At 39.5% G+C, this 12,789-nt stretch overlaps 1 protein-coding gene across 1 annotated transcript in view; it reads left to right on the plus strand.

Moving 5' to 3' along the window:
- CNTNAP2 (contactin associated protein 2) overlaps positions 1 to 12,789 on the plus strand; it is a gene marked incomplete at its 5' end in the record, with an annotated part of 1,134,943 nt that overhangs the window by 245,169 nt on the left and 876,985 nt on the right. The window contains 3 exons of the mRNA XM_019666439.1: positions 2,460 to 2,644; positions 8,284 to 8,427; positions 11,511 to 11,775. Of these exons, the coding sequence (XP_019521984.1) occupies positions 2,460 to 2,644; positions 8,284 to 8,427; positions 11,511 to 11,775 (594 nt within the window). The remainder of the gene's footprint in view (positions 1 to 2,459; positions 2,645 to 8,283; positions 8,428 to 11,510; positions 11,776 to 12,789) is intronic.

Genomic DNA, 12,789 nt, shown 5'->3' on the forward strand with positions numbered 1-12,789 from the left:
AGTCATGGAAATATCCGGGAGAAAAGCATTTCAACAGAAAGAAGGCTTCGCTATAGGACAAGCCCTGGGATGCTCACGGAACAGGAAGGGAGCTGGATGGACAGATGAAATCCGAAAGTTAGGCACTGTTCACATCTTTGAAGATCCCGTAGGGCAGATTAAAGGATTTACAGACTGTTGCTTTCAAGGATGGGAAGCTATTGGTTGGCTTTAAACTATATGGCATCATGCTCTTGCTTTAAGTCAGCTGAGATTTCTCTAAGAGAAGATGCTTTTTTCACCAACAGGAGCCAAAGGTGGGCTTCTGCACAGCCCACGTGAGCGCTGGCACTGGCTTACAGAAGGTGGCTGTCAGCGCAGAGTCAGAGGAAGGAGGCCACTGTGGAGATGCTTGAAGTGGCAGCTTCAGCATGATTTGTAATGAATTGGGTATTTAGTAAGAAGGGAAGAGAATAAAGGATAATTCCTAGGGTATGTCTTGAGCACCAATGGACATCATGCCATTTTCAAAAACAGAGAAAGCTCTGTTTTCGCTGCAGTTTGTTCTAATACAGGATTATTAGTTTTCTCCAACGGAGGAACCAGGGAGGTCCATTTGGACAGGGTGCCTTTTAGTTGAGATGTCTCTCGGAGTCTCATGTATGAGATTGCCAGGAGAAGGTGCTAAATGGAGATGAGGAGACGGAGGCAGCGAATAGGAGGACAAAGGAATATGAGGTGTCACAGAGAGGAGGGAAAGAAAAGGGGCTGCCGTGCCATGTTGAGGTCACCTAAAATGTCACGGACAAAAACAAGAGCAGCAACTGTTTGGCAACATGGAAGTTACTGCTGATTTCCTCTCAGTGGAGAGCAATGTGTCTGTAATGTGAAAAAAACAGTCTGGGAGGAAATAGACCACACTCTTTTTAGTGGTGGGAAAAAGCGGGGTGAGGAAACCAGAAAATGTAAATTCTTCTTAAAAATACACATGCGCGCGCGCGTGTGCACGCGCGCACACACACACACACACACACACACACACACAGACATACACACTCAGAGCTATTGGATTATATCTGAAAAACTTTTATTTTTTTCAAACCATTCTCCTTTAAAAAAGAAAGTGAAACATAAATAGCTGTGCTTTACAGAGGTGTGACATTACATTGCTGTTCTGAAACAAGTGATCATGTGACCTCACAAAAAACCATCATTACCATTTCACTGAAAAGCACTTCACTTGTGGAGTTTCATTGACTGATTAGAATTTGTAACAGCCCTGGAAATACAGCCACTCATCCACTGTGTCTCCCTAATGCCGTTACCCAAACACCAGGCATGTCTAGCTGCCGCTTCGTCTTTTAGTCTAAATAAAGCTGAATGGAGCCTTTCACTTAGATTTATTTTTTCTTTTCTTTCCTCCCCTCCCTCATTTACATACACAATCCTGATCACACATCAGCATCGAATTTCATCACCCAAAGAGAAGCATATTGGATCTAGAAAACCCATAGAAAATGTCAGGTAGAGGCCTCGTTAGCGTCTTAAATGCGAGGGAAAAGGAAATAATTTAATTCTTCAGTCAATCATGCGTTTCTCTTATTTCTCTTATGCTATTTATTCTGAAATGATATGATATTATATTTTATCACATTTAGTTTTGTATGACCATAAAAAGCAATCCTTCATTAGACACAATATAAAACGGTATAAAATATATAAAGAGCAGCAGAGATGACCTTAGTAAACTTTCTGGGTTCCTCCAACCTTTCACCCTTATTTATAGTCTTATTCCAATGGAGAGCTTATTTCGAAACTAGATTAGTGAATGCAGCATCTATATTTTTGCAGGTTTTTATTTTCAAGTATAACTGGAGTAAATTTTCCATGCCATTAAATATTACATTATGCTTAAGATTATGGCATTTGGAGTCAGAAAATGAAAATTGTCGTGCTGTGTTTTCCTTGATGAAAAATAACACCAACAGCAATAATAGAAGATTGTTAACAGGTGACATTTAATGAATGTGCAGTGTATTCCAAGAAGTGTAAGCTCTTTGCATGTACTAAATAATTCAGTCCCCACAGTGACCTTATGAAGCAGGTGCTGTTTTTTCCCCCTTTTCACCTGTGAAGCAACAAGCTCGGGAAAGTTGTCACCTTCTTAGGATCATAGAATGAGCACTGGTGGCGGCACCAACATCAGAGCCCAGGAGGCCACTGACTTTTTAAGGAACTGACCTGGTTGTTTGAAACAGCTCATTATTTTTAGGGGAGCAGACTTTTTTCATCTTGACTAGCTTTTATGTACGTTGAACACGAAACTGTTTTTAAGGGTAGTTACATGCTGGTTTTCCCCTGGCAACTTCGACGGAGCACCAGCTGTAGCGTTGTCCATCCAAGACCCGCTGCTGCGCGGAGCCCTGGTGCGTGGAGCCCTGGTGCCATTGCCTTGTTTCTTTCCCGCTCTCCTGCCACAGGAAGCAACCAGCTGGGCCCCATCTATGGCCACACATCCGTGACGACAGGCAGCCTGCTGGACGATCACCACTGGCACTCTGTGGTCATCGAGCGCCAGGGCCGCGGCATCAACCTCACGCTGGACAGGAGCACCCAGCACTTCCGCACCAACGGCGAGTTCGATTACCTGGACCTGGACTATGAGGTGAGCCCGAGGGCGTGTCATTGTGATGAGGGCCGGTCGGGTGGCTGCCTCAGCCTTCCTGTATTGTTCTTGTGCTCTCGTTACATATGCACCTTCCCACGCCATTTTCATTTTATTATCCAAAGCAAAATTTACTTGCAGTTTCAAAGCCTAATGTATTAATATATGCCATCTTACTCATCTCTAAACTTTTAATAATAAATACTTGAAATATTTTTAAAATCACGGTACCGAAGCAACAGTTTGAAGAGAGGGAGCATCTGTCACGTTATCAGGACCATTTAACAAGCTCAGAATAAACTGAAGTTGTAATCTGTCCACTGGTATTTAATTATCATAGAAATCATCTGTTCTTCTTGATAATGCAGTATATATAATACATAGGGTTACCTAATATTTATTACAAAATATCGAATAAGAAATCCTGAGTTCCGATTTGTATGAAGCAATTTATAAATTCATGACTGTAAATAGTTGTTTTGACAAGTTCTATTTTCTCAGATAAAATTGTCATGAAAGAAATAAAATATAGACTGTCTTAAACTGTCCATAAATAAAATGTTTTATTGAACCTTCCAAATGATCAATGATTAAAAAATAATCAATGATCACATTGGTCCAGTAAAAAGTAAATATTTTCATAATATACCAGTAGGAATGTCAGGTTTTTAAAATAAATTCTATGGAGAGAAATTCAACCTTAAAATGCTTATCAAAAATGGTAACCCTGTAGGATGAAGAGTTCTGTAAGAAGATATTTATCACAGCGGAATATACACTAGGAGAAAAGCGGTGGCACTACATAAACAAGATTAGCATAGCAGTAAAATGAACAGGCTGAAATATTATTCAGCTGGAGGTTTCCAGATGGTTTTAATTCATGGAACCCCTGGCATCTTACTAATTTTCCGTAGCTATCCTAGGCCATTCTGTGATAGATACAACCAAACAGCCGAATAAACGTTTATGCTCACACAACCTGGTAGCCATTTGAAAAACAAAAAAAAGACACCTAAAATAAAAGTTTAAAATATAGCTCTATTTTATTCTTCAAATAATAAATCTCTAGTAACGGGATGTGTGCCCCTTCGCTGAGCAACTTCCCAGATCGTGGAGCCAGCTTTGACACTGCCACCCTTATTTTCTGTCCCACTCGTATTTTCATGTGACACCGATTTCCCCAAAGACAGGACCTCATCAAAAACAATGGAGCTGATGTCAGAACGGGGAGCTACCTCAGCCAGTGTTTCACAGTGTCCGGAAGATACCAAGTACTGCTTTGCTTCTTTTTAAATGTAAAGTAGGCCATGGCACCCCTTTGAGTTCCCTGTGCCCGCTCAGTGTGCCTTGGCCCCCAGTTCTGAAATTGCAGATCTAAACATACACATATATGTGTATTATCCATGCCTATATACATTTTTAAAGAATGTGGAATATACTCGCCATAAAATAATAAAAGAAAAAGTCAGGATTTACAGCTGTGTTTTCTATTTTCTTTATATGTTTAAATAGTTTCTAAATTTTCTGCAATATAAATATATTACATATATTCCTAAATAGGAATTTAGAATAGTACTATATAACTTTATTAACATTAATGAAAAAGGGTATCAGGAAATAGTTGCACCTCCAAAACAAAATCTCTTTTAAACAAAAATGATTGTTGAAAGGGAAAGAATGTGAAAAATTCCAGAAATTTTTATTTTCTTTAAATTATTATAGTTCTTGGCTTATGTGACTTGTCTCCTACTTTATGAGAGAACTTAAAAAGGAATTATTCATTCTCCATCAATAAACTTTGAAGTATCATAGAAGAGGCGAGAAATCCTTGAACATTATAAATGGACAAACACAATTCCAGTGATCAAAAACCAAGAATTTAAAATTTGGGGTCATAGACCCCATTGAGTTTGTGATGAAATCTATGAATATTCATGCACACACATGCTTTCCTTACAGGGTCAGAAGTTTAGGGGACACTTTGAAGCCCATCTATATACAACACCATGTTTGAGAACCTCCTCTGTAGACTAAACTGCCTGGGACATTTTTGTGAGTGAGAAACAACCAGGAAGCAATTTAAATGTACTAAAGAAAGAAGCAGGATAAACTCAGCTTATTCTGTTTATAGAGCTACAGCTGATTACTCTCCTCTTAGATACTGTAGTTATCGGCATGAACTTCAATAAGTAGCTGGGCTATCTTTGTCTGTTTGTAACGAGGAACAAGAGACACTCCCATCACTCAGAAAATTCTAAGGATTTTAGGAGCTGGGAACTGGGGACAAAGACCAAATATATTTATGTATTATACCACACCATTATGCAGTATTTCCCTCACGTGGGCACAATACATCTCAAGAACGTCAAGAGCGTGCATGATAGGAAAACGTAGAGATGAGTTCTGAGTAGTTATTGTTTTGGTGGGTTTAATATAATTTTTTTAATTTAAAGCTTATGTAATTTACTTTTGAACACTGACTGTGTGTAAGGATCACTACTCATGAGCCTGTGTGACCAGATTTCAGCATGCCACTGCCAGGGGCGAATTAAATACCACCTCTCGGCATTCCTGGAGATGCGTATCCTGAAGCAAACAAGAGAACACCAGCTTGCTCCTCTGACGTAACTGGGTGTGGGAACTTTCTGTGGAAGACTGGTTTAGGTTTCAGGGTTCACCTCGCTCACCTCTGTAGCCCCTATACACCACAAAGAGAGCCAGCCAATCACCATTTGCCGTGAAGGCTGGCTACACTGCTGGCTACACGGTGGCCTGAGAAGTGTGCAGGGCCATACGGACGGACGGACTTGGCTTCGTTCTTCCTCTTCTCAGCCAGAGAAACGGGGGAGCTGGGCAGCAGATCGGTGTTGGGCCTGGCTCTCTCCTCTTCAGTTGAATTCCAGGGCACGCCCACTTGGCTGTGGTACACCCCCCACCCCCCACCCCCACCCCGGCCTTTGCGATACAGCTCTGCTTAGAAAGTACAGGAGTGGCGGCTTCCTTTGTTCACTGCAGAACCTGCCTAGGATTTCAGACAGAAACTGGTTAGGATTTTTGGAGAGAATCAACTGCATGACCCCAACCTGGAGTGAAAAGCCGGCATTTGAATCCCTTTTTGCCCCTTTACTGGTTGTGTGACATATTTCCTGTCTATAAAAATGAATATAATAGCGCGTTTCTTATAGGGTGATGTGAGGATATGAGGAGCCAATAGGAAGTCACAGCAAGTGCCGTGCATGTCAGTTACGGTTATCAGACTGCATATCACAAACCCACGTTTATTCCTTTTCATATAAAAGGAGCCCCTAGGCCGGTAGCCCTGGGCTCAGATGGCATCATCCTGGTCCCCGGGACCTGTGTCTGCTTTTCTCTTGCTGCTACTGCAAATCCCTCTCAGGTGGCTCTCATGTGCCATCTTGCATTCCAGTCAGTGGGAAGGAAGAGAGAGTAGAAAAGGCTGTGCCCCCCGCCTCCTTTAATTGTAGTTCTTGGAGTCACACGCAGCTCTTGCACTTAAATCTCATAAGACCAAAACTCGCTTCAGAGAGGTGGGTAAATGCCACGTGTCGGCTAAGTAGCAGTGTGCACAGCTGAAAAGCAATTTTTGTGGGGGTTTTTTCCCTAAAGACGGTGTGACGAAAGGACACTTAGAGATATATAGCAGTCTCTGCCACACTTTGTAAACTCTTAGTAGCTAACAAAATGGTTACTGCAGTTATTTTTCAGAATCAACATTGTCATTGAATGACAATATCATTAGTAAGTCAATCATATGAGTCATATGACTATCTGATTATTAATCTAACCACTGCACCATTTTTTACTATCAGAATAGTTATAATATCAGAAAGTGTTTTGTGGTCCAGCCACCTCAATTTACCAATGAGAATATGTAACCGGAAAGAAGAGACAAGCTAATATCATACGATTAGTTACATTAGGAATTGGAACTTGAACCCGCATCTCTGAGTTGTAAGGAACCTGGTAAACTGAGCCTGTGCCACTTCCCCAGGGCACCTCCCGGAAGGTAGGACACGTGCCGGGTTGCCGAAAGCAGAGGATCTTAAAGAGTGTTTCAGTTATCTTCCCAAAGGAAGGTGAAAGTCTCCAAATAAGGAAACTGCGCACACAGAGGACTAAACCAACACCTTTAAACTAGCATTTAGCAATATTATTCAAAATGGGACACTTCACGTCATTAAGCATTGAAGGTTTTATCACTGTCAACTGGGGAAGAAACAGATAAAATAAATTACGGATGGGAAACACCACATTCCATTTAAGTATCAATAATTCTTACCTTTGGCATTAGGTACACCTATATCTACCTAATAACCTCAGTTCAGTGCCAGTTGAATATATTTTTTCAATAATTCTATTATTTTGATTATTTTCTATTCCTTTTGTAGTTTCCTTATTTTTTTACGTATTTGCAGTTTTTCTCTTTTCTTCCTATATGTAAACTTTATGGTAAATGATATATATCTATTATTTTTTAATATTATTTTAAGTGAGGTGTTTTATTTTAATCTGTATTATCTCATAAACCATCATTAATTTAGTCTGTGCTTTTTTTCCCCTAAAACTAATCGAGCTTTTAAAATGCCCTGACACTCAATAATAAAACATAATTTTCTAACGGCCTCCTAGAACACGAAGATCTTTGCCTTATGTATCAAATATAAAATCTTGACATTTTAAACTTTCTTAATTATTGCTTCATTTTCAAAACTTTGTGAGAAAAACTGATAATGATAACACTGAATGATAATTAAGACACATATAACATCTAGATTATGTATCTTGATATTACAGCTATGATTAGTGGAATTCATTTACTACTAATTAATTATGAGCAACAGATGTCATTATTGGCAATACATAAATCAGTATAATTTGGTATTATATAAAAATTATAGTACTTTAATTTGACCAAAGATATATGGAAAAATATGTACTCTCTTTTTATAGGTGATAGTAGCTAGAAAAACACAGGATGGGGCATTACCTTAGTCCTTAGGATTTTGAAGACCTATAATATCTTTACGCTGGTACTTCTCAAATTCTAGACCCCCAAGTTCTAAGATATCCCTAATCAATATAGTAATGAGACTTTTTGATCAATTTTCTATAGTCACCATATATCTAATGAATTATTTATTATACTTTAATGGTCATTAGACAACAATAAGTCTATGTAGAATAAACACAATATTCCCTTTCTTTGGCTACAGTTTTATCAACTTATATATTAGTGCTGGTTATCTCATGAGGACTAGAAGCACTTATTGATAGTAATGTCTTTGAATGATAAATGTAAAAATGCATTTTTAATATTACTTAATAAAGTACATTTGCTGTATAAAATCATTTAAAACATTCTCAGGAAGATATATGAAATGCCTTTTGGGTAGCAAAAATGCAAGGGATCTCTGCTATTGTTGAAGTTATAATCTAATTGTCAGAATTAATGGTACTATTATGCCCTTCCATCACAATGTAATTTAATATGCAACAGATTTTGGAGACAGAAACATGTCTGCATATATTGATTGAAATGAAGATAACTGACCTTGGCTGTATTGATAGTCTTGTGTAAGTCGAATACTGTGTGACTGTTTATATTATTTCCCTCACAGATCACCTTTGGAGGCATACCTTTCTCGGGCAAGCCAAGTTCCAGCAGCAGGAAGAACTTCAAGGGCTGCATGGAAAGCATTAACTACAATGGCATCAACATAACTGACCTGGCGAGAAGGAGGAAGCTGGAACCCTCCAATGTGGTAAGCCTTTTCACGCCCACGATGTCAGTTCATAGAAAGATCGAAGAGCTTCCGTTTTCTGTAGACTGCCGAATGACACCGTCATAGCATTTGTCATCATGACTGTGCTGGGCTTCACAGTGTCAGCCTGACTTTAGAATTACCAAGTATGTAGATACTGATTTTTGGGTTAAACTAGCCTGAAATAGACCGTGAGTTGTATTCCGATGGGGCACAGGCTTTTCGTCCCCATGTTTCCGGGTTCCCGATGCCAGAGGAACAGGCGTACATCATGACCGGCTTCATCCCGGCAGTTCTGCAGCCCTTAGATTGGCAGCATTGTGTTTCCAAACATCTCATCATCGATGGTTCTCCACTTCTTGTGTATGATTTAATTCAATACTTGTAAGGTGTTAAGATCAGGAACTTTATTATATCTGCTTCCATGTTTCTGAACATAATTCATCCAAGTATATAAATAAAGACACTTTTTTGTCAAGGCTCTCAACATACTGAGTAGAATGCAATTAAATAATGATTGATTACCATTGAAGAGTGAGAGCTGTGACAGGGAAGCTCACGGCAGTCTCCTGACACTGGTGTAAGCAGTTTCCAGCTTAGACGATTTCAAGGAGAGCAAAAATCAAGGAACACTGGAGCACACCTGCCTCCCATGACACTGCTTAGGATCGCTAAGGGACGTGAACTTGAAAACCCAGTGTGTATGTTCCCTGTGCGTCTGCAAGAACGGGGTCTCCTTCAGCCCCAGATTGTTGTGTAGGAGAGTCGGGGATTACAGAGACCCATACAGTTGAGAGGTACTAGAAGTAGGAAACACCATGAAGGAATGCCCTGTGCTCCAAATGAGCTCGGAGGGCCTCCTGGCCCCCCATGTGAGACTAGGGTTTCCATACAGTGACTGCACAAATGGAAGCCCCCTAGTGAATAAACAGAGTTCAGGTTGGGTATAAGCCTATAAAACAATTTAACGTAATTTTTTTTTCTTTAGTAAGTATTTCTCTTAAAACTTACAATGAATTTATACTAACTTTGATGAAGTTATCTCATAAAGCATATGGACGATAGAGAAAAATAGTAATCGGTCCATTTATAGGCAACAGGCGCTCTGCTAGGCATCTTACATTTATGATAACCTGAGAACAAACTACAAGGAAGATATTATCATAAACATCTTATAGATGAGAAAACTGATATTTCACCTGGAAAAATAACTTTCCAAGGTAACGGAATATGAGTGGCCAACAGATTATGCATTCATCATATGTGACTCCCAAGGTCACGATGTCCTTCCATGCTGGGTTGCTTCTTATCTAGAGTAGTGTTAATAAATATTCTATTTTAAGCTTTGTTTAAAAAGGCACTGGGATCCTTTTGTTTTCTCAGAAATTATTGCTTAAGAGAGCAAAGTACAGAATTCAAATCATCACAATGCTCTTTCCATCATTTGCACCTTTCAGAAGAGGTAAAGCGCTGTTTCTGCCCAAATCCCTCAGTTGCTCCTGACACATGTCCATCAGGTATCAAAACTAAAAATAATTTCACTGTGGAGACTCATTCCAAAATCAACTGCTACTGTGAAATATATTGTAGTTGTAAATGTTGTTTTAACTTGAATAGCAAAGAGACTGAGTGAAGTATAAATCACTTATATTTATTAAAATGTAATGAGCACATATAGAATAAACTTTTAAATAAAAATATATGCATATTAAAATATTAGGCAACATAAAAAAATATTAGGCAACATAGAAATAAGTAGGATGCTTATCAAATGGCTCTACAAAGGCAAATATTTATGTAGGAAATTCGCTTTCAAAGATGTCAGGTGCTGATATTGCAGTGAAACTGACTCACCTGTCATCCTGCACCCTCTCCATGCTCACACCCCATCCCTCATGCAGTGACTCCAGACTCAGGAAGGACCTTGAATTTTGCCAGGCAACCATCCCCACAACCCAAGTATGTGGTCAGTTAGAATATCTCAATTATTATGGATAGGTTCTTTTCATCGGTAAAAGTACGAATTTAAATATAATCATCTGTGAAGGTACAGTGAAAATTGAATTTGAATATTAATTCAGAGAAAGCCTGCCTTAAATTTAATGGTTAATGTGCTGAAATGGAAGAACTGTGCACCTAGTGATATAGATACACGGTGTTATGAAAAAAAATAATAATTGAAAGACCAGTTGAAAATATCATCAAATTGTACTCCTCAAAATATTATGGTGGGATAAAAGAAGTTGGAAGCAAATGTGAATTGTCAGATCTTTAAAAGGAATGATAAAATTTTATATATATCCTGGAATATAAAATCCAGTGTATCTGAATGGCAAATCAAATTTCTTTGTACCAAATAGAGGGAATATGAAAGAGAAGCAGGAATTTTGCAAATTTTCTTTTCATTTTGTACATTCATGTCACTGTTTCTGTAATCATTAATGCATTATGATTTAAGCATAGTTCTCGATAATTCAAATGGGATTTTTGAGTTGAGTAACAAAATAATCTGAAATAATCACAATTATGCTGATGCTAAATAGTTTACATATACATATATGCACACATTTGTATATATTAGTAGGTAATGGTGGTAAAACCCGAGATTATTTGCCCATAATATCAGTTTAATAAACAGCAACCAAATGGCCACAGTTCCCACTGAGACCAGAGTAGCATGCTAACAAACGTTTGCATAGGCCTTCCAGAAGGAGGCAGTGGCATGTCCTCTGTGGCTGACCCATCATGGCTGGGGAGCAGCTGCTGTTCACTGTCTTCCGAAAGTCTGGTGGTCCACACTCAAACTCACAGAGGCGCACAGCCCTTCCTTGGCTCAGCTCCTCACATCAGCTGTCAGTCTGTCATTCCTTGATGTGGTGGCCGATGTCTACACTTTGATAGGTACGCACTCCAGGTAGATCCGTGCCAAGGTATCCAGCCGCTGCGTCCATGCCACACTGTGTGGGGGTGGCACAGGTTAAGCACCGTGTGGACATGTGTGGAGCTGCAGCTCTTTTGGCTGACTTACATGGATGATGGTTTTAGTCCCCTTTTTCCTCAAAGAACGCCCTTCTGTTTTCCAGGGAAACTTGAGTTTCTCGTGTGTGGAGCCCTATACGGTACCTGTCTTTTTCAACGCCACCAGTTACCTGGAGGTGCCTGGGCGGCTCAACCAAGACCTGTTTTCGGTCAGTTTCCAGTTCAGGACTTGGAACCCCAATGGCCTCCTGCTTTTCAGCCACTTTGCAGATAATCTGGGCACCGTAGAGATTGACCTCACCGAGAGCAAAGTTGGTGTTCACATCAACGTCACGCAGACCAAGATGAGCCAGATCGACATTTCCTCAGGTCAGTGGAGTCTGATGTTTGCTCATGAAACTGCTGAGATGGTTTTCACAGAGAGCCGTGTTTGTTTTGTTTCGCCTTGTTTGCGTGGCATGCTGGTGGTTATGTTTGGATCCAGACTTTTGAGATTCTTTCTTGGTTGCCCTGAGTGCTGATTGAGAATGGAAACCTGGGGACCTTTCTTCGAAGATGAGGGGTGGGCAAGCAGGGAAGTTGGTTGAGAGCACCAACATCTATTTCTTAGAAATGCAAGTTCTATTTAATAGAGAAATTGATGTTCCTCTAGGCGAATAGTTGATGTTTAAAAACAAAGAAAGTTTATTTTACTAACGTAATAGTATCTGGTACCCTTTGACTTCATGGACATTCAAATATCTTTTACTATTATTAATAGGGTAATATTAACTTAATCATGACTTTAAAGGTATATTCAAACTAACCTGAATAAAAATCTTTAAAGTGATCTTGCTAAATATATGCAAATTGTCAGGAAAAAAAAAAAAGACAAACAGACAAGGGTGAGTACAAGATGTGTGTATCAACTGAGGGAAGACTGACCTGGCCAAGTGGGATCGTTTTTAAACTTGAAATCATAGCGGTATGATCAACTACACTTAGGTGATATTGCTGTTAACTGAACAAACTTAGCAATCTAGTGATATTCCTTGAGTAACATCGTACAAAGAAAGATGAAATTGCAAAGTCAGGGGTGGGGGGAGGTTTCCAAACAAAGGAAGAATAGGCATGATATGGGACTGAGAGGTAGTAAAATTTTCACCAAAAGTCTCTAGACTTCCTTGCAATAGTGGTTTTTATTTTGTAGAGGGTAACTTAGAAGACCGAGAGGAAACCAATATTTGAAGAGTACCTTGTATAGATGAACACAATACTGAGAGAGGAAGTTCGTGAAAGAGTGCTCAGTGGCAGCCCGCTGGCGCTGATTCCTAAATCTCCCGGTCTACTCGTGACCGTGTGCAAACCCTGACACCGTTTCTAACACGTGCTGTTATCTGTGTA

This window comes from Hipposideros armiger, unplaced genomic scaffold (genome assembly GCF_001890085.2).
Source record: "Hipposideros armiger isolate ML-2016 unplaced genomic scaffold, ASM189008v1 scaffold_470, whole genome shotgun sequence".
Classification (NCBI taxonomy): Eukaryota; Metazoa; Chordata; class Mammalia; order Chiroptera; family Hipposideridae; genus Hipposideros; species Hipposideros armiger.